Genomic DNA, 20,964 nt, shown 5'->3' on the forward strand with positions numbered 1-20,964 from the left:
GGACCTCCAAGGAGTAAAAAACACTGCCCTTCCCATTCTTAGCAGCAGCTTCCAATGCACAAGCCAACAACCCTGTCACCTATTACCGGGTCAGTCCTCCTTTACCTGCAATATAGAATCCAAGAGGACAGTAGGCACTTACCCCTCTGTCATAGCTGTCTGCACGCTCCACTTTCCATGAGAGGTTTTCGATCTCAGCCTCCAGCTGAGCCTGCTGGTATTCAAACTGCATAGGCAGAGCAGGAGGGTCAAAAGGTGAGTGGGCTATGGCTGGGGCAGGGCCTGTCACAGGGTGGGCACACGCAGCACCTCAGGCTCAAGAACTACAGACAATCCTGATACTGTCCTCAGAAAGTAGTGTTATTCCCTGTGGCCAGAGCCAGAATCCAAACAAAAGGCTATCCAAACAGCAAGGCCACACTCACCCTCCACCCCTAAAAGGTCCACTCCACCCTCCACACTCCCAAAGGAAGGGGAAGAATTTAAGTCACTAAAGAGAACACTCCCAACATGAAAGGGAATGGATGCTGTAAAAAATAAGTCAAACGAATATACTCAGACACTATCACTTCATTTTTTTCCAGTCCTTCTGTAAATCAAGAGCCTTAAAAATACTCAAACTTACTTAGTAATTATACATCTAAGAAGATACAGCTTTATGCACAAAAATGTTCCTCAATGTACTATTTATAGTAGCGAAGCAAAGAATAAATGTCCCAAGTGATGGTACAATCATGATGACACATTTATGCAACCATTAACAAAATGGTATTTACCAGGCGGGTAAATCATAACAGCTATAACAATAAACTTTATAACAATAAAATGTTGTTTTATATATATAACCTTGATTATATATACACAATATTAATTTTAAAAGGCTGGAAAATGGTGACAGTGGTAATTTCTTTCTGGACAATGTAAATGCTTTTCTGTTTTCCAGCATTTAAACAAAAATGTGAATTACTAGTTTATTAACATTTATTGTTACTCGTAGTAACAATAAATTCATATTCAAATTCAACTCTAAGATGAAGAATTAAACAAGGTATAAAACAGTCAAATATATCTTAAGGACATGCATGCTAAATATCCCTCCCAAGTATGGGCACTAGTGGCCTCCCACTGGCCACAGACCTTTTTAGCCAATCGCCCTTTAAATATAGTTGTTCAGAGGATTAGGTGCATGTGTCTTACATTACACAAAATAACAGCACCTGAGATGTATTTTGGAGGTGCCCAGAGTAGAAGTGGAATTTTGCAATTAGAGTTTTAACTTTGCCCTCCCAATGACCAGGGTCTGGTCCTCACTCTCCTGCAAAGTGCTGGTAGAGAAGGGCACCTTTGAGGCTAACAGGACAGAGTAGAAAAATTGCTTTGCCTTACCAGCTTCTTCCTGGGTCCGGACTCCATGTAATATGCATATGGGTAGGTGTACTGCAGGGTGTATCGACACTGCAACAGGAGAGAAGGGACCTGTGTCTGTGATTCTAAGCTACCTGCATCTCAGGTGGCTCTTACAATTCCTACCCTCCACATGCAAATGAGCTTAGCTCTATAGGTATGGGCCTGAAAGAAATTATACCAAGCCAAATAGAGATGAATTGTGAAAAGATATGGGGAAAAAACAACCAAACAACAATGGTCACAGAACACCCAGTTTCTTTTACAAAGTGATTACCAGCAGCTGCCTCAATAGCTTTTCCCTCTTGAGTAGGACATCAGAGTCAACACATCTATCTCAATGCTTAGCCAAAGACAACCCTTTTTTTTTTTTTTTTTTTGAAACAAGGTTTCATTCTGATGCCCAGGCTGGAGTGCAGTGGTGTGATCCCCACTCACTGCAAACTCTGCCTCCCAGACTCAAGCGATCCTCCCACATCAGCCTTCCAAGTAGCCAGGACTACAGGTGTGCATCAACACACCAGGCGATTTTTTGTATTTTTTTGTAGAGACAGGGTTTTCTCATGTTGCCCAGGCTGGTCTCAAACTCCTGGGCTCAAGCAATCCACCTGCTTTGGCCTTCCAAAGTGCTGGGATCATAGGCGTGAGACACTGCACTCTGCCCAATCTTTTTTTTTTTTTTTCTTGAGACAGAGTCTTGCTTTATCACCCAGACTGGAGTGCAATGATCTCAGCTCACTGCAGCCTCCAACTCCTAGGTTCAAGCGATTCTCGTGCCTCCCAAGTAGCTGGAACTACAGGCATGTGCCCCCATGCCCAGCTAACTTTTGTATTTGTAGTAGAGACAGGGTTTCACCATGTTGGCGAGGCTGGTCTCAAACTCCTGACCTCAAGTGATCTGCCCACCTCGGCTTCCCAAAGTGCTGGGATTACAGGGGTGAGCCACCACGCCCGGCACTTCAGACAATCTTTTATTTTCCTTTGAGTGATGCATACACAGGACAAAAGGAGAAGAAAAGTGCTCTAGTTTTCCCTACAGGCAGAGGCAGTGCAACACTCTTATAAATCCCCTGGACATCCAGCAGAGGACTGGGTCCTTGATGGGCACAGCACATGAAGATGTGGATCCACAAGCAGAAGCATGAAAGGCTGCACAGGGTGCTAAAATACTCTTTCAACAGGGCTTCCTACTTTCAGAGGTTGTGACAGAGCCAGGCACTGGACCGGGGATAGGATGAGTGAAGTGGTAGATACCTTGGCCAAGAGCTTGGCAGCATTCTGTAGGTACTGCCAGTCGATCCATGTCCCCAGATTGTTCATGACCCTCTCCTGAATCTTCTCGTGAATCCGCTGGTATGTCTGTGCCTCAAGCTGCAAGCTTTTGTTGTGGTTTTCCCACTACAGGGCACAGAAGGGGAAAACCACACGAGTCCCACGAAGGTGCAGAGGTCTACATAGGAGTTCAGGATAGATACCTTGCTGGCAGGACATGGCCATAGACTCCTGTAACTTATTCCCCAAAGTGCAAGAGCAGGTCTTCTTCAGTCCATCCTTCTAACCTGTCCAGAACAGCCGTATGCCTGCCAGATCACACTACCCTTCTGGGTCAATGGGACTCCAGCCCTGACGACTATGCAAAGCTAGGCCCCTGATGGTCTACTGTGATTAGAGACCATTATGCATGGTGCTCTTTGGGCTTCTGAAGGGCTCCCTGGGAGAAACTGCTTTCCAAGTTTGACTACTAAGACGATACTATGGGAAGAGATTGTGAGGACAGAAAGAAAAAATAAATAAAAATTAAAAACGTTGAAAAAAGAAAAAAAAAAAGATGGCACTAGATGGAAAAGACTGTCTGATGGCCCCTCGTTGTCCTTCAATCCATCATTCAACCAAGGTCAGTACCAGGTCCTTCCCTGTTGGCTGGAGATATACCCTTAGAGCCTGAAAGGCACATCTACAGAGCTAGCACCCAGGGATACCGCAGGAGCTCCATTCACTGACTTCTATGTGCACAGGCTGGCTCTGTCTACCAGTCCCCTGGGAATCCCACCAGCAGGCCAAGTGGAAGAAGCCTACCCTGTAGGGGAAGGTACAGGAGAGGACACCTACCCTCTCAAAGTAGAATAAGTACTTCTTGAGGGCTTCCCTTGCCTGGGCTTGTTGGCTTTGGTTCACAATGTCAGGATTCTCCTTGTAACGACTACACTCATAGTATTCACTGCCATGAGTCTTCCAATCTCCTAGACACATCCAGCAGAAGTCTGTGCAGAACAGAGGAAGAGTTATTTACATCTACAAGACAACTCCACTTTCCTCTATAGGCAGAGGAGAGAGAGTCAGACCCTGCTCCCAAAGGGGTCACCTGAACAGAACTTCCCAAGGGGGCCTCTTTCCTGAAGGAATGCGCACCTCTCATCCCTGTCACATCCTACTGTCCTTGTAGTCTGTACTTGCTGATAGGAACACAAGCCTATGGATAATTTCTATTCCATGAGCACATGTTCCATGTGTTTTATTAATCTAACACAGGCAGATGCTGACTGTACAGACTACTGGTCTGCTATGTCAATGCCACTATGAGAAGCAGGAACTTGTCCAACTGAGGCCCACCTGACTATCTAAATGCACATCATCAGTACAAACTGACCTCCCTACTGCTTCCTACCCTCACACTTGTCCTAGAAAGATTTTTGTATATGAAGCTAAGAATAAAGGCTTTTCCTCTTTTTCTTCTATTTTAAAGAACACATTTCTTCTTTTTCTTTTTTTTTTTTTTTTGAGACAAACTCTCACTCTGTCACCCAGGCTGGAGTGCAGTGGCACGATCTCGGCTTACTGCAACCTCTGCATTCCAGGTTCAAGCGATTCACTTGCCTCAGCCTCCCGAATAGCTGGGACAACAGATGCCTGACAACATGCTGGCTAATTTTTGTATTTTTAGTAGAGATGGGGCTTCACCACGTTGGCTAGGCTGGTCTCGAATCCCCAATGTTCAGTGATCTGCCCATCTCTGCCTCTCAAAGTGCTGGGATTACAGGCATGAGCCACTGCGCCTGACAAATAACACATTTCTATAAAACCTAGAGCTATCCAATGGTTCATAATCAGAACTATGATTCTGCTTTCGTGGTAGCTCATACCTGTAATCCCAGTACTCTGGGAGGCCAAGGCAGGTGGATCACCTGAGGTCAGGAATTTGAGACCAGCCTGGCCAACATGGTGAAACCCCCAACTCTATTAAAAAAAAATACATACATATACACACACACACACACACACACACACACACACACACACACACACACACACAATTAGCCAGGTGTGGTGGCACGTGACAGTAGCTACTTGGGAGGCTAAAGCACGAGAACTGGTTGAACCTGCAGGGCGGAGATTGTGAGCTGAGATTGCACCACTGCACTCCAGCCTGGGTGACAGAGCAAGACCTTGTCTCAAAAAAAAAAAAAAAAAAAAAAAAAAAAAAAAAAAAAAAAAAAAGTTTTTTTTTTTCTATATGTTTAAAGAATTATTGTTAGATGCTCAAAGAATTATTGCAGTCGAATGGAGAGAAGCCAACCATAGTTCTGTTGGATGAACAATGGTCTGTTGATATTCTGCATTCCATGAGCACATGGGCTATGTGCCTCGTTATATCTTTGTCAAGCCTGCTATGAGAAGCAAAACTTGTCTAAGTGAGGTCCTCCTGGTTGTCTAGAACACACATTGTGTGTTCTAATAATACCTTATTCGATTTTATATCTGGCCTATTCTGCCTCTTCCAGAGACCCTGACAGGGTAATTCCTGTTTCTCAGGATTCAATCTCCTGGGATAACTTGGCTTACTGACTTACCAAAAAATGAGGCTCTTGAATCATTTTAGGGAAGCCAAAGCAAAACCCGGAGACCCAGAGGTTGTTCCATTTCTCTCCTGGGAGCCTTCACCTAATAGTGGCAACACTGCCCTCTCCTTAATTAGCTAGGTGTGCTTGCTACCATTTTAAACAATACAGGCCGGGCGTGGTGGCTCACGCCTGTAATCCAAGCACTTTGGGAGGCCAAGGCAGGCTAATCACGAGGTCAGAGTTCAAGACCAGCCTGGCCAACATGGTGAAACCACGTCTCTAACAAAAATACAAAAAATTAGCGGGGTATAGTGGCGGGTGCCTATAATCTCAGCTACTTGGGAGGCTGAGGCAGGAGAATTGCTTGAACCCAGGAGGCGGAGGTTGCAGTGAGCCGAGATTGCACCATTGCACTCTACCCCCGGAGACAGAGTGAGACTCCATCAAAAATTAGCTGGGTGCGGTGGCATGTGACTGCAATTCCAGCTACGCCAGAGGCCCAGCAGGATAATTGCTTGATCCTCGGAGGTGGAGGTTGCAGTGAGCCGAGATCACGCCACTGCACTCAGCCCTGGGTGACAGAGCGAGACTCTGTCTCGAAAAAAACAAACAAAAGGCCGGGCATGGTGGCTCAAGCCTGTAATCCCAGCACTTTGGGAGGCCGAGACGGGCGGATCACGAGGTCAGGAGATCGAGACCATCCTGGCTAACACAGTGAAACCCCGTCTCTACTAAAAAATACAAAAAACTAGCCGGGCGAGGTGGCAGGCGCCTGTAGTCCCAGCTACTCGGGAGGCTGAGGCAGGAGAATGGCGTAAACCCGGGAGGCGGAGTTTGCAGTGAGCTGAGATCCGGCCACTGCACTCCAGCGCGGGCGACAGACCGAGACTCCGTCTCAAAAAAAAAAAAAAAAAAAAAAACCAAACAAAAAAACCACCACATTCCTTAGGGTTGCCCATATAGGTGATATAAATATACAGCAAAGAAAGAGATGGCAGTTTTTTTTTTTTTTTTTTTTTTTGAGACGGAGTCTCGCTCTGTCGCCCAGGCTGGAGTGCAGTGGCGCAATCTCGGCTCACTGCAAGCTCCGCCTCCCGGGTTCACACCATTCTCCTGCCTCAGCCTCCCGAGTAGCTGGGACTACAGGCACCCGCCACTGCGCCTGGCTAATTTTTTCTATTTTTAGTAGAGACGGGGTTTCACCATGGTCTCGATCTCCTGACCTTGTGATCCGCCCACCTCGGCCTCCCAAAGTGCTGGGATTACAGGCGTGAGCCACCGCGCCCGGCCAGGCAGTTTTTTTTGAGATGGAGTCTCGCTCTATCATCCAGGCTGGAGTTCAGTGGCACAATCTCGGTTCACTATGACTTCTACCTCCTGGGTTCAAGTGATTCTTGTGAGATGGCAGTTAACTCTGGGTGTCAAGCGATATGGACACCCATGGGGCTTCTCAGGCACCAGAAATGTGGTGGGTGCTGGGGTGTTTGTCATTTTTCTTTAAACTCTATGTGTCTTTTGCATTGTTCTAAGTGTATGATACACTTCTCTCTCCGATATATACAAAGAAAAAGAGAGGGAAAGAGTGTGGACCCGTTGGGTGTGCTGGCTCAAGCCTGTAATCCCAGCACTTTGGGAGGCCGAGGCGGGTGGATCACAAGGTCAGGAGATCGAGACCATCCTGGCTAACATGGTGAAACCCCGTCTCTACTAAAAATACAAAAAGAAATTAGCTGGGCGGGGTGAGAGGTTGAGGCGGGAGAATGGCGTGAACCCGGGAGGCAGAGCTTGCAGTGAGCTGAGATCGTGCCACTGCACTCCAGCCTGGATGACAGAGCTTCTCTGTCTCAAAAAAAAAAAAAAAAAAGAGAGTGGCCTCACGGAAGAAATATGCCACTAGCCATGGCCTCTCTTCATTCAGCACTGCAGAGTCAATGTTACTGTCTAAGTCCCTGCCATGACCACTCTGATTAAGAGGGCTCCTGGGGCCGGGCACGGTGGCTCACACCTGTAATCCCAGCACTTTGGGAGGTCAAGGCAGGCAGACTGCCTGAGGTCAGAAGTTCTAGACCAGCCTGGACAACATGGTGAAACCCCGTCTATACTAAGAACACAAAAATTATCCAGGTGTGGTGGTGGGCACCTGTAATTGCAGCTACTGGGGAGGTTGAGGTGGAATTGCTCGAACCCAGGAGGCAGATGTTGCAGTGAGCCAAGATTGCGCCATTGCATTCCAGCCTGAGTGACGAGCAAAACTCCATCTTTGGGGGAAAAAAAAAAAGGCCAGGCACGGTGGTTCACGCCTATAATCCCAGCACATTGAGAGGCAGGCGGATCCCCTGAGGTCAAGAGTTTTTTTTGTTTGTTTTTTTTTTGTTTGTTTGTTTGTTTTTTTTGAGAATTCGCACAGGCTGGAATGCAGTGGCGTGATCTTGGCTCACTGCAAGCTCCGCCTCCCGGGTTCACGCTATTCTCCTCCCTCAGCCTCCCGAGTAGCTGGGACTACATACAAGCGCCTGCCACCACGCTCGGCTAATTTTTTTGTATTTTTAGTAGAGACAGGGTTTCACTGTGTTAGCCAGGATGGTCTCGATCTCCTGACCTCGTGATCCGCCTGTCTCGGCCTCCCAAGGTGCTGGGATTACAGGCGTGAGCCACTGCGCCTGGCCGAGGTCAAGAGTTTGACACCAGCCTGGCTAACATGGTGAAACCCCGTCTCTACTAAAAATACAAAAAAGTAGCCAGGTGTGGTGGTGAGTCCCTGTAATCCCAGCTACTCAGGAGGCTGCGGTGGCAGAATTGCTTAAACCCAGGAGGTGGAGGTTGCAGTGAGCCAAGATCATGCCACTGCACTCCAGCCTGGGCGAGAGAGAGAGACTCTGTCTCAAAAACATAAAGAAAAGAAGGTTCCTGGAAATAGCATTTGCACAGGCCCTTACAAAGCAAAACTCTCGGTCAGGCGCAGTGGCTCACTCCTGTAGTCCCAGCACTTTGGGAGGCCAAGGTAGGCAGATCACCTGAGGTCAGGAGTTTGAGACCAGCCTGGCCAACATGGCAAAACCCCGTCTCTACTAAAAATACAGAAATTAGCCAGGCGCAGTGGTAGATGCCTGTAATCCCACTACTTGAAAGGCTGAGGCAGGAGAACTGCTTGAAACCAGGAGGTGGAGGTTACCGTGAGCTGAGATTGCATCACTAAACTCCACGGGTGACAGAGTGAGATTCCTTCACACACAAAAAAGAAACTCTCAGACTCTCAGGGGCTCCTGATGAGCATCAAAGCAGCTGTGTAGGAGAGACCCACTTGGACATATTTTCTACTTGAAGGGATTCTGTTTCTTCAGCTGACCTGGCCGGGTGGCATACAAAACCAATGGGTTCTAGCTATGTAGATTATTCCTGATCGACGAAGGAGGTCTGAAAGGTTAAATCAAAACCCCCACTATTGTAAAACAGCAAGGGAAAACCATTATTTTACTACTTCTGGTAAAGGTATCTACAAGGTAGCACAGATAAGCCCCAAGCTACCTACCTGCCTTGGCAAAAAAGTGAAAGTAACACCCTGAAATCATCATCTTGGATAACTGAGGATCATGAGGATTATCCCAAACTTGACGTCTGACTATATGTGTTAGCAAGATAGCAGTGGGATTGTAAGAGGGACCAAAAAATAGAAAAAAAAAAAAAGCTACTTTATGCCAGTTACTGTGACTGTTAAGTGACTGAGGCTCTTCTATGTTTTGTCATTTCATGGCAGAAGTACTCACTTAAATAGTAACGGAGACCCAACCACAAGAAAGTGCCACTGGGCCTTACACACCAAGCTTGGAACTCACCGTGTTTACACTTGGAGCATTGCTGTCAGAGGGAAACAGAAGAGAACACGTTAAGGGCACACTGACCAAAGGTTCCATGTCACACATACAAAGTGCAGAGGCTTCTGCTCACCATGTGATTGCAGCCTCCATTCTTCTCAATGCAGATGTTGCACTTGGGACACTGAGGAGACAGAAGGGTGCCATTAGGCTCACATACCACCAGGTTGGTTTTAAGACAAATTACACAAAGCTCCTGGCACCTGTGCCCAGTTGCTCATCATGCGAGCACTTCTGGGGAGGAGCATCTCACTTAAATGTGGCAGGTCACTGAGGCTGGAACAGCAATTCAAGGAAATGACGTCAGCATATTTGGCTTTGAAACGCTTCAAGCACCAGCTGAACCCCACTAAGTCTTCCACCATCTGCCCCTGCCACGAAGCTGCTCAGATTAAGCACAGGTTGAATGAGCAGAAAACCTGCCTTCTTGAGAGGACTGGCAAAGCAGCACAGGAGCTGCCACAAAGGATTCAGTCATGGTCAGCTTGCCTGAACTTCTGCTTCGAGAAGAGGGTAAGGAAACCACATCTAAAGCTCCTCTCTACCATTTGAGAGATGCCAGCAACCTGAAGCAGCAATGAAGAGACCAGTCTGATGCTGTGATCTCCCACTGCTATGAAGTCGACCATGTTTAATAATGTTGTTATTAAAACTGTGCTTGTGAGTGCATACTCTGCGAGTGACTGACAAAGGGTACAGTGGCCCCTAGAGCCCGCGGACCATACTTTCCCACGGGAAACTTCAAAATGAGTATCGTGCAGGTCTGAGCTTGCATTACAGCCTTACTATGTATCAAGTATGACTATTAACCACCTCCTTTTCAGAGCTGTTAAAGACTGGTAGTTCTCTTCTAATTAGCTCCCCCTTTTCTGGCATTTTGGCATTTCATAATAAAGAAAAAATGCACCCAATGCATCCTGTGATAAACTGCTACAAGCTGCCTACTCTGCATGAAGGTCCCCAACCCCCAGTCCTCAGGAAGGGCCCTGGGGCTCTGGGTATTCTGCTCTCAGATGGCAAATCTCCAAGGCTAGGCCCTGGGCAGCAATAAGAGGGCAGATCCATGAGAGGTAAAATACAATCCTTACATCTTTAGTGTGAGCACTAATGTAGTTGGCTGTTTCAGAGTCGTCTGCACACTTCGTGAGCCATTTCCGGATCGTGGCGCAGTCTGTGGGTGCATGATACATCTGACGACACTTGAAACTTAAAATTGGAAAAGAAAAACATTCAAATATTCATTAAGTCAGGGTCCCATGTTTAAAATCCAAGTCAACAAATCATGAATTAGAGCTTTTCTTTTCTTTTCTTTTTTTGAGACGGAGTCTTGCTTTGTCGTCAGGCTGGAGTGCAGTGGCGCAATCTCGGCTTACTGCAAGCTCCGCCTCCTGGCTTCACACCATTCTCCTGCCTCAGCTTCCCAAGTAGCTGGGACTATAGGCGCCCACCACAACACCCGGATAATTTTTTGTATTTTTAGTAGAGACAGGTTTCACCGTGTTAGCCAGGATGGTCTCGATCTCCTGACCTTGTGATCCGCCCACCTCAGCCTCCCAAAGTGCTGGGATTACAGGCGTGAGCCACTGCGCCCAGCCTAATTTTTGTATTTTTAGTAGAGATGGGGTTTCACCATGTTGGCCAGGATGGTCTTCATCTCTTGACCTTATGATCTGCTCGCCTCGGTCTCCCAAAGTGCTGGGATTACAGGTGTGGGCCATCCTGCCTGGTCTAGAGCTTTTCAAATAGGTAAAGTTCTCTCTCAAGGCCCATGGAACCTTTACTTACTCATGAGTTATACTGAAATACTGCATGAGTGTCTCTTCAACTTAAGCCTTTGTAAGACATGCTCTAACATGCACAAATAAAATGTTTCTGTAGACCGAGTGCAATGGTTCATGCTTGTAATCCTAGTACTATGGAAGGTCAAGATGGGAGGACTGCTTGAGCCCAAGAGTTTGAAGCCAGCCTGGACAACATGGTGAGACCCCATCTCTACAAAAAATGAAAAAATTAGCAAGGTGTGGTGGCATGTGTCTGTAGTCCCAGCTATTAGAGAGTCTAAGGTAGGAGGATTGCCTGAGCTCTGGAGGTCAAGGCTGCAGTGAGCTGTATTCGCATCACTGTACTACAACGTGGGCAACTGAGAGAGACCCTGTTTAAAAAAAAAAAAAAGGCCGGGCGCGGTGGCTCAAGCCTGTAATCCCAGCACTTTGGGAGGCCAAGACAGGCGGATCACGAGGTCAGGAGATCGAGACCATCCTGCCTAACACGGTGAAACCCCGTCTCTACTAAAAAAAAATATAAAAACTAGCCGGGCGAGGTGGCGGGCGCCTGTAGTCCCAGCTACTTGGGAGGCTGAGGCAGGAGAATGGCGTAAACCCAGGAGGCGGAGCTTGCAGTGAGCTGAGATCCGGCCACTGCACTCCAGCCTGGGCGACAGAGCGAAACTCCGTCTCAAAAAAAAAAAAAAAAAAAAAAGGATTGCTTTAGACCAGGAGTTTGAGACCAACGTAGGCAACATACGAAGACCCTACCTCTACAATCTTTTTTTTTTTTGAGACGGAGTTTCGCTCTTGTCACCCAGGTTGGAGTGCAATGGCATGATCTCGGCTCACTGCAACCTCTGCTTCCCTGGTTCAAGTGATTTTCCTGCCTCAGCCTCCTGAGTAGCTGAGATTACAGGCTCCTGCCACTACACCTGGCTAATTTTTGTATTTTTAGTAGAGACGGGATTTCACCATGTTGGCCAGGCTAGTCTTGAATTCCTGACCTTAGGTGATCCACCCGCCTCGGCCTCCTAAAGTACTGGGGTCACAGGCGTGAGCCACTGCACCTGGTCTCTACAACAAATTTTTAAAAATTAGCCGGGCATCTGTAGTTTCAGCTACTTGGAAGGCTAAGGCAGAAGGATCACTTCATACCAGGGGTTTGAGGCTGCAGTGAGCTATGCTATGTATGTTAAATATCTTGTTTAAACATCTTGTTTACCAACCCCCAAGATGTCAAACACAGAGCTATGACTCTCATAGGGCATGGTGAGGTGCTCTGAGAAGGACTCCTTAGCTCAGACCTAAGGCAGGATTGAGATCCACTTCTGGGAGTCTCATCTGATTTCCCAGTCAGACATGCACACAAGGATGCACAAATGCCAGAACTTGCAAAATCTGTAGGGTCATGACATATCTGATGACACTGAAACTTAAAACAGAAAAAAAAAAAAGACTCCAATATTTGTCGGGCTAGGCTTCCATACTTTCAATTTTTCTTTGGTGGAGGCCAACAGTACTTTGTGGCTAGAAAAGGCCCTCAGGCAAATACCCAGGGAAGTAACTTCATAAAGTGGGACACAAGGATAAAGAACAATTACAAGGAGTCTCTCTGAATCGCTGTGATCCTGGTGGCTGCCTGATTTAAAATGAAAGAACCACTACATTAGTGATTCTTAATCTTTGGTGTCAATAATGTTTTGAAATACAGGCATGTGCACACACACACACACCTCATTTTCCAAGCAGTTTCTCTGAAGCCCCACCATGAATATTCCAGGGAGGTATGATTAGGACAGATCTGGGCCTAAATTATGGTTCTACTATTTACTAGGTTTACCTTGTACCTTAATATCTTCATAGAATATAAGGGTCATAGCCAGGCGCAGTGGCTCAATCCTGTAATCCCAGTACTTTGGGAGGCCAAGGTGGGCAGATCACGAGGTCAGGAGTTTGAGACCAGCCTGGCCAACATAATGAAACCCCGTCTCTACTAAAAATACAAAAATCAGCCAGGCATGATGGCATGTGCCTGTAATCTCAGCTACTCAGGAGGCTGAGGTAGGAGAATTGCTTGACCCTGGGAGGTGGAGGTTGTGGTGAGCAAAGTATGCACCACTGCACTCCACCTGGGCTACAAAGCAAGACTCCGTCTCAAGAAAACAACAAAAAATGAGAGAATATAAGGGTCATATACAGTTGTGATAATGCAAGGTAAGTGATCAGGATAGTGTCTGTCATCTGGTAAGCCTTCGGTAAACTTTAGTTATTCCCATGGTATCTACTGAATGAAGTGAACCTTCAGTAGATGTAGAATATATTTATGACTTAGTTTTACAAAAATTAGCCAAGAAAGGCCAAGATAGAGAAAGATTAAAATGCTGAAGATTATACCTTTCAAACACAGTAATATGTGATTAGCTATGCAGATAGATACATCCCACACAATCTCTGGGCCATGAGACTTAGTAGCATAAGCCACAACACATTCTCCAAGAACCTGTGTCAATTCCTTGCCTCCAGACTGAGCATGTATTGAAGACCTAGTGGAATATGAGATGCTGGGCATAAACCTACCCACTTGGAGCACAGCTGCTCTGTTGGCTCAGAGACCCTGCCTCTTCCAGTGCCGCCCTCACATGGAGCAACAGCAGTGGTGCTTTGGAGGATGGGGCATGAGCCCAGGGCTGCTCAGCACTCACACTCACTCTTACCAGAAGACCTCGTTGCACCGATTGCACTGTACTCGGCGAGCTCTAGGCTCTTGTACCCGAATAACCATGGGGCAGTCTGCACCAGGGCACAGCTGGAGCTGGTAATGACTCTGTGAACACACCAAGAGGAAACAATGAGGACATCTCTTAGTTGCTGTCTAAAAATCAGAACCCCCTGAATATTTAAACACTTTCTGTTCTCCCAGCTGATGACTTATATCAAGTAGTTATATAAATTCAGAAAGGATGTTGTGAAAACCAAACATAAGCCAGATATTAAAGAGGAACTTAGGACGTCTAGCTTAAACCAGGTAGCAACTCACTGGAATGATCTAAGGTTATACAGAATTGCACCAGGCATGGTGGCTCCTGCCTGTAGTCCTAGCTACTAAGGAGGCTGAGGTGGAAAGACTGCTTGAGGCCTGAAATTTGAGGCAGCAGTGAGCTGATTGCACCAATGCATTCCAGCCTGGATGACAGCAAAACTCTGTCTCCAAAAAAATTAAAAAATAACAAATAAAGCCAGACACAGTGGCTCATGCCTTGTAATCCCAGCACTTTGGGAGGCCGAGGCAGGCGGATCACCTGAGGTCAGGACTTTGAGACTAGACCAACATGGTGAAACCCCGTCTCTACTAAAAAACACAAAAATTAGTTGGGGCCGGGCGCGGTGGCTCAAGCCTGTAATCCCAGCACTTTGGGAGGCCGAGACGGGCAGATCACAAGGTCAGGAGATCGAGACCATCCTGGCTAGCATGGTGAAACTCCGTCTCTACTAAAAAATACAAAAAAAACTAGCCAGGCGAGGTGGCGGGCGCCTGTAGTCCCAGCTACTCGGGAGGCTGAGGCAGGAGAATGGTGTAAACCCGGGAGGCGGAGCTGGGAGACAGCAGTTGCAGTGAGCTAAGATTGTGCCACCACTGTACTCCAGCCTGGGCGACAGAGTGAGACTCCATCTCAAAAAAAACGAAAAAAAAAAAAAAAAAGTATCTCTGAGGAGCTCAATGACCCTCAAAGGCAGCAAACAGCATAAAGAACAAGGCCTTCTATTTATCCTGTGGCATGTGCATGACAAGAACCAGACCATAAATTAATCTGGAAAGCTTAGGCAAAAAAGACAAAGATGAAAGTTATGCTGCATCGGGTGGATGGCTTGAGCTCAGGAGTTCGAGACTAGCCTGGGCAACATGGTGAAACACCCATCTTTACAAAAAATACAAAAATTAGCTGAGTTTGGTGGTGCATGCCAGTAGTCCCACCTGCTCGGGAGGCTAAGGAGGACTGCTTGAGTCTGGGAGGTCAGAGGCTGCAGTGAGCCATGTTTGTGCCTCTGCACTCCAGCCTGGGTGACAGAGTAAAACCCTGTCTCCCCCACCAAAAAAAAAAAAAAAAAAAAGAAAATTATACTGCATGGAATCAGCAGGCCTAGCAAATGGCCTAAAAGAGGGAAAGGACTACAAAAGTGACCATGCTGGAATCCCGGACAAGTTTTCCAATTACTCAAAAAGTAATACCCCTTCTCTCTGCTCAACCACACAGGGAACTGAATATAACAGCAGCTCCTAAATATGCCTAATTTATATTCATCCACTGAACACACAATAGCTTCTTTAAGCCACTATGTACAAGGTGGGGATGTGTGTCTATGTAAGAGAAAATCAAGACTCAGAATTTAAAAAAAAAAAAAAAAAAAAAGAGGCTGGGTGCAGTGGCTCACGCCTGTAATCCCAGCACTTTGGGAGGCCGAGGCAGGCAGATCATGAGGTCAAGAGATTGAGATCATCTTGGCCAACATGGTGAAACCCTATCTCTACTAAAAATACAAAAATTAGCTGGGAGCGGTGGCGCATGCCTGTAGTCCCAGCTACTCAGCAGGCTGAGGCAGGAGAATCGCTTAAACCTGTGAGGTGAAGGCTGCAGTGAGCCAAGATCGCGCCACTGCACTCCAGCCAGGCAACATAGCAAGGCACTGTCTCACAAGAGAAAAAAAAGAGTGGTCACAAAGCAAGGAAGTATCCAAGTTTCACACAATGGTGTGTCTGACTCTAGGGCCTGTACTCTTCACTATCACTCTAGCGGTTTTCAAACTTTTTTAAACCTATGGAGCTCTTTCTTCGAACACTATCACTTAATGTCACCCTAGTCTATAAAGTAAGTAACGACCCTCTGTTGGAAGGTAGGCCCAGGAAGACAGAAGGCAGAACAAAGGCTGGCCATACCTCCACATAGTCCCTGAAGAGGTAGCGCCTGTATTTCTCTCTCAATTCTTCATTGGGAAGCAATGGAAACACAAAGTCCTCTGGTGTACGGAGTGGACAGTCCTGAGCCATACAAGAGACTCCTGTTGAACAAAAACAACCTGATGGGGCCAGGTACAATGGCTCATGCCTGTAATCCCAGCACTTTGGGAGGCCAAGGCAGGCAGATCACCTGAGGTCGGGAGTTCGAGACCAGTCTGACCAACATGGTGAAACCCCGTCTCCATTAAAAATACAAAATTAGCCGGGCATGGTGGCACATGCCTGTAATCCCAGTTACTTGGGAGGCTGAGGCAGGAGAATCGCTTGAACCCGGGAGGCGGAGGTTGTGGTGAGCTGAGATCGTGCGATTGCACTCCAGCCTGGGCAACAAGAGCGATGTCTCAAAAACAAAAACAAAAACAAAACAAAAAAAACAAACAGGCCGGGCGTGGTGGCTCAAGCCTATAATCCCAGCACTTTGGGAGGCCGAGACGGGAGGATCACGAGGTCAGGAGATTGAGATCATCCTGGCTAACACGGTGAAACTCCATCTCTACTAAAAAATACAAAAAACTAGCTGGGCGAGGTGGCGGGCGCCTATAGTCCCAGCTACTTGGGAGGCTGAGGCAGGAGAATGGCGTAAACCTGGGAGGCGGAGCTTGCAGTGAGCTGAGATCCGGCCACTGCACTCCAGCCTGGGCGACAGAGCCAGACTCCATCTCAAAAAAACAAACAAAAAAACAAACGATCATGGACAACCATACTGCAGAAGACACAATGACACAATTTGCCCACCCAATTCACTCAACAAATCCAAGTTGCATAAAAGAAACCCTTCAAGCAACAGAATTTATTCAAAGAGAAATGAGCATATTTTCACCTCAATGAAACTAAAACATTATCCCAAATGATATCACTAATGGCACCATTAAATAACAAAACCATTTAAAAAATCCTTATTTAGAGTTCTTAATTAACAACTGAGTTTTATGATGTTTAACATTATTTACAGGTGATTATCACCAATTGTGGGACTCTGCAGATATCAATTAATGTGATACTAATTTGTTTCAGTATCATCAAATCACAGTATAACAAATATTCCTGTAACTAATCATCAAATTTGATTTGTGCTATGTTACCTAAATGGCAGCAAACTCTTGTGGGCATTTCTGAGTTATGGTTGCCACTTGTGGAATCAAGGTAGGCATTTTAAAGGATGGTTCTTCCAAAAGGTGAGAGAAGGTGGCTCTGCACTCACGTCAACATTTACAACAGTGTATTTAGTTTTCTCATTTTGCTGAGGACTAGGGAAACCTTTGTCACTGTTTGTATTGATGTATTTGAAAGTCATTAGTTCTGATGATAAAAATCTCAATCAGGCTCAGAAGAAAATACTCAGTTTACTTGAGTACATGAAAAAGCAGAGTCAAAGATAAACAATGCCAGCTTTTTATAAGTTCTGTGGCAGACTCACCCACGCCCACGCCGTCCTTGATGAGAACTGAGCAGTGCTGCTCCCAGCAGCTGCGGCAAAACTGGTGCTGACAGGCCAAAGAGAGTAGGTTTTCCTTTCGCACAAACTGCATACACACTGCACAGTGGTGAGGGGGATGGGATGTGGGAACCTGGAGAGAAATAGAGCCACATGAGCCAAAGAGGAGTCAGGTCCAGGAGGCCATAAGGGTACCTCATGCAGCCGGGTGCATGGGAAGTGATCCTTACCCTGCAACAAGTATCAGCACTCAACTGCAATGTGTGGACTCTGAGTCCCAAGGGTACTAAGCTAAAAGTATACAACAGGAAGGCTTCCTGAAGGAGGTAGCAGCTGGGCTGGGCTTACAAAATCACCAGGATTCAGAGGCAGAAAGAAGGCTGAAATGAGAACTTACAGTGGTTTATAATGGCGGACTGAAAAACTCAGGGTTTCAGAATTGCCAAGGTCCTTTTTTTTTTTGAGACGGAGTCTCACTGTGTGGCCCAGGCTGGAGTGCAGTGGCCCGATCTCGGCTCACTGCAAGCTCCACCTCCTGGGTTCACGCCATTCTCCCGCCTCAGCCTCTGAGTAGCTGGGACTACAGGCGCCCGCCACCACGCCCGGCTAGTTTTTTCTATTTTTAGTAGAGACGGGGTTTCACCATGTTAGCCAGGATGGTCTCGACCTCCTGACCTCGTGATCCACCCACCTCGGCCTCCCAAAGTGCTGGGATTACAGGCTTGAGCCACCGCGCCCGGCCACCAAGGTCCTTAAGAGGTCACTTAGTCCAACTTCTTTTAGAAGCTATCAGGTTTGTTTTGTAAACTACCCCTGTTAAGCACAGCAGAGTTGCCCCACAACTACTAGAAACCCAGTCACAAAGGTTATTAGAGGATAAGTCTATAAATCGTCTAACGGCCAACATTGTAATTTTACTTGTCAAGGACAGTGGTTTCACTATATCGATGTGTCCAAACCACAAAATACTACAGCCTTTACCAAGTTACAACTCATCCTTAATACACCAGATGTCACATGTAATTAATATGGGGAGGTGGCAGGGGGATGTAGAGACACCTACTAGGGAAGAAACTCTTCTAGAATGTGTGCAAATAACTGTATAGCATGTACTCCAGAATCCACATCATGCTACACAAACTGGCAGAGAAAGACAATCTGGGGACCTTGGCTAAAACCACAAACCAATGGAAAAGTCCACTTACAAGAACATTAGCTTCTTTTTAGTTTACTGGAAATATAAAAAAACAAGTTGAGGAAAAGAACTGGATTCTCATGTTTATCCATTTTGCTTCTGGAAACCTTTGTCTTAAGAGGCTGCAGAAATTATGTGGTGATCTGAGCCCCAATTCTGCCTTCCAAGATCTCTTTTAGCATGGCCCTCATTCAAAAAATATTTGACAAATGTTCGTTTAGCTCCTAGATACACAGGAAATTGCTATGCATTATTAAAATACAGCTTCTATGGTAGGGGTGGTAAAACAATATGAGTTAATCACTATAACACATGTGTAAAAGTTTATAGATATAATTAGGTGAGTTTCCAGAGGAATGATCCAGGAGAAAGGCTTTGTCAAAGAGGTGGCTTAGATTCTTAGATTTTTTTTTTTCCTTTAGATGGAGTCTCTGTCACCCAGGCTGGAGTGCAGTGGTGCAATCTTGGCTTGCACCAAGTGGTGCAACCTCCACCTCCCTGCCTTCAATCGTTCAAGCGATTCTCTTGCCTCAGCCTCCCAAGTAGCTAGGATTGCAGGTATGAGACGCCATGCCTGGCTAATTTTTGTATTTTTAGTAGAGATGGGGTTTCACCATGTTTGCCAGGCTGGTCTTGAACTCCTGACCTCAAGTGATCCGCCCGCCTCGACCTCCCAAAGTGCTGGGATTATGGGCGTGAGCCACTGTGCCTGGCCGGACTGGGGTCTTTAAAGGTGAATTCCCTCTCTCTAAGCGAAGGTGGAAACAGAGTCTGGACATTCTAGGAAGGGAAGGCACAAACAGAATAGAAGACATGTGCGGTAATCTCAGAAACACCAAGGCACCCAGAAAGAATGCAGTGCAGGCTGAAAGTGCAGAGAGGAAGGTGGGGCTGGAGAAGGCCAAAGGACAGGCAATGATTTAGTCCCTAACTGTAAGGAAACTTTTCAAACCGTAACAGAAGATTTAAGTCAATACTAGAACAAATACTGTGGGCATGTTGAACTATAAACAAAGCAAAGATAGCTTTTTTTTTTTTGAGACAGAGTCTTGCTTTGTCGTCCAGGCTGGAGTGCAGTGGCAAGATCTTGGCTCACTGCAAGCTCTACCTCCCAGGTTCACGCCATTCTCCTGCCTCAGCCTCCGGAGTAGCTGGGACTATAGGCACCCGCCACCACGCCCGGCTAATTTTTTTTTTGTATTTTTAGTAGAGACGGGATTTCACCGTGTTAACCAGGATGGTCTTGATCTCCTGACCTCGTGATCCGCCCGCCTTGGCCTCCCAAAGTGCTGGGATTACAGACGTGGGCCACCGCGCCTGCCCAAGCAAAGATAGCTCTTAACGACACTGCAAGCCAAAGCAAGAACCATGTGCAATCAGGAGAAGCCTCATTCAAGTAATAGACACTCACATGTTTTGATGGATTAGGCTGAACTCGAGCCTCAACAAGCAGTTGAGCAGAATTGGACTTGAATCTACAAAACAAAAAGCAGAAATGAAGGGAATCAGAAGCTAAAGACATTTTTTACCCCTGAACAATAACAGGACAGACAAAGATGTTTAGAGCATCTTTGTCTCTACTTTCTCATAGAACCAAGCTTCCTTTTATCTCAGTACAAAGACTTTTTTCCTTAAGACAGAAAATGCAAAATATAAAGGAATAATAAAAAATATAAAGCCTGATAAATTATGCTACATTTAAGAACCTCAATTCATCAGAAGATACCAAAGTCAAAAGCCAAGCCATAAGCTGGAAGATAATTCAATATATAAACTTCTAGGCCAGGCGCTGTGACTCATGCCTGTAATCCCAGCATTTTGGGAGGCCGAGGGGGGCAGATCAGTTGAGGTCAGGAGTTTGAGACCAGCCTGGCCAATATGATGAAACCCCGTTTCTACTAAAAATACAAAAATTAGCTGGGCATGGTGACACATGCCTGTAGCCCCAGCTACTTGGGAGGCTGAGGCAAGAGAATCGCTTGAACCTGGGAGGCAGAGGTTGCAATGAGTCGAGATTGTGCTATTGCACTCCAGCCTGCAAGACAGAGCGAGACTCTATCTCAAAAAGAAAAAAAAAAATCTATATATATGGCTGGGAGCAGTGGCTCACACCTGTAATCTTAGCACTTTGGGAGGCCGAGGTGGATAGATCACTTGAGGTCAGGAGTTTGAGACCAACCTGGCCAACACAGTGAAACCCCATCCGGGTGTGCTGGCTCATGCCTGTAATCCCAGCTACTTGGGAGACTGAAGTAGGAGGATCGCTAGAACCTGGGAGGTGGAGGTTGCAGTGAGCAGTGACTGCACCAGCCCGGGAGACAGAGCAAGAGTCTTGCTCTGTCTCCAAAAAAAAACCAACAAACATACACACACACACACACACACACGTATAACTGGCAAAGGATTACTATTCAGAAAAAACAAAAACATCTATCTATC

General features: G+C 46.4%; 1 protein-coding gene across 8 annotated transcripts in view; it reads right to left on the reverse strand.

The window, feature by feature from the left end:
- ARIH2 (ariadne RBR E3 ubiquitin protein ligase 2) overlaps positions 1-20,964 on the reverse strand; it is a 69,883-nt gene that overhangs the window by 2,444 nt on the left and 46,475 nt on the right. For 7 of the 8 annotated variants that reach the window (XM_073010222.1, XM_073010229.1, XM_073010224.1 and 4 more), the window contains 11 exons: positions 19,937-20,000; positions 17,313-17,463; positions 15,815-15,936; positions 13,596-13,705; positions 10,204-10,321; positions 9,189-9,239; positions 9,077-9,098; positions 3,514-3,665; positions 2,659-2,802; positions 1,387-1,455; positions 143-226 (listed from right to left, as the gene is read on the reverse strand). In XM_073010222.1, the coding sequence (XP_072866323.1) occupies positions 143-226; positions 1,387-1,455; positions 2,659-2,802; positions 3,514-3,665; positions 9,077-9,098; positions 9,189-9,239; positions 10,204-10,321; positions 13,596-13,705; positions 15,815-15,936; positions 17,313-17,463; positions 19,937-20,000 (1,087 nt within the window). The remainder of the gene's footprint in view (positions 1-142; positions 227-1,386; positions 1,456-2,658; positions 2,803-3,513; positions 3,666-9,076; positions 9,099-9,188; positions 9,240-10,203; positions 10,322-13,595; positions 13,706-15,814; positions 15,937-17,312; positions 17,464-19,936; positions 20,001-20,964) is intronic. The other variant, XM_073010228.1, reaches the window with a different exon arrangement.

Source organism: Chlorocebus sabaeus, chromosome 22 (genome assembly GCF_047675955.1).
Source record: "Chlorocebus sabaeus isolate Y175 chromosome 22, mChlSab1.0.hap1, whole genome shotgun sequence".
NCBI classification, from domain to species: domain Eukaryota; kingdom Metazoa; phylum Chordata; class Mammalia; order Primates; family Cercopithecidae; genus Chlorocebus; species Chlorocebus sabaeus.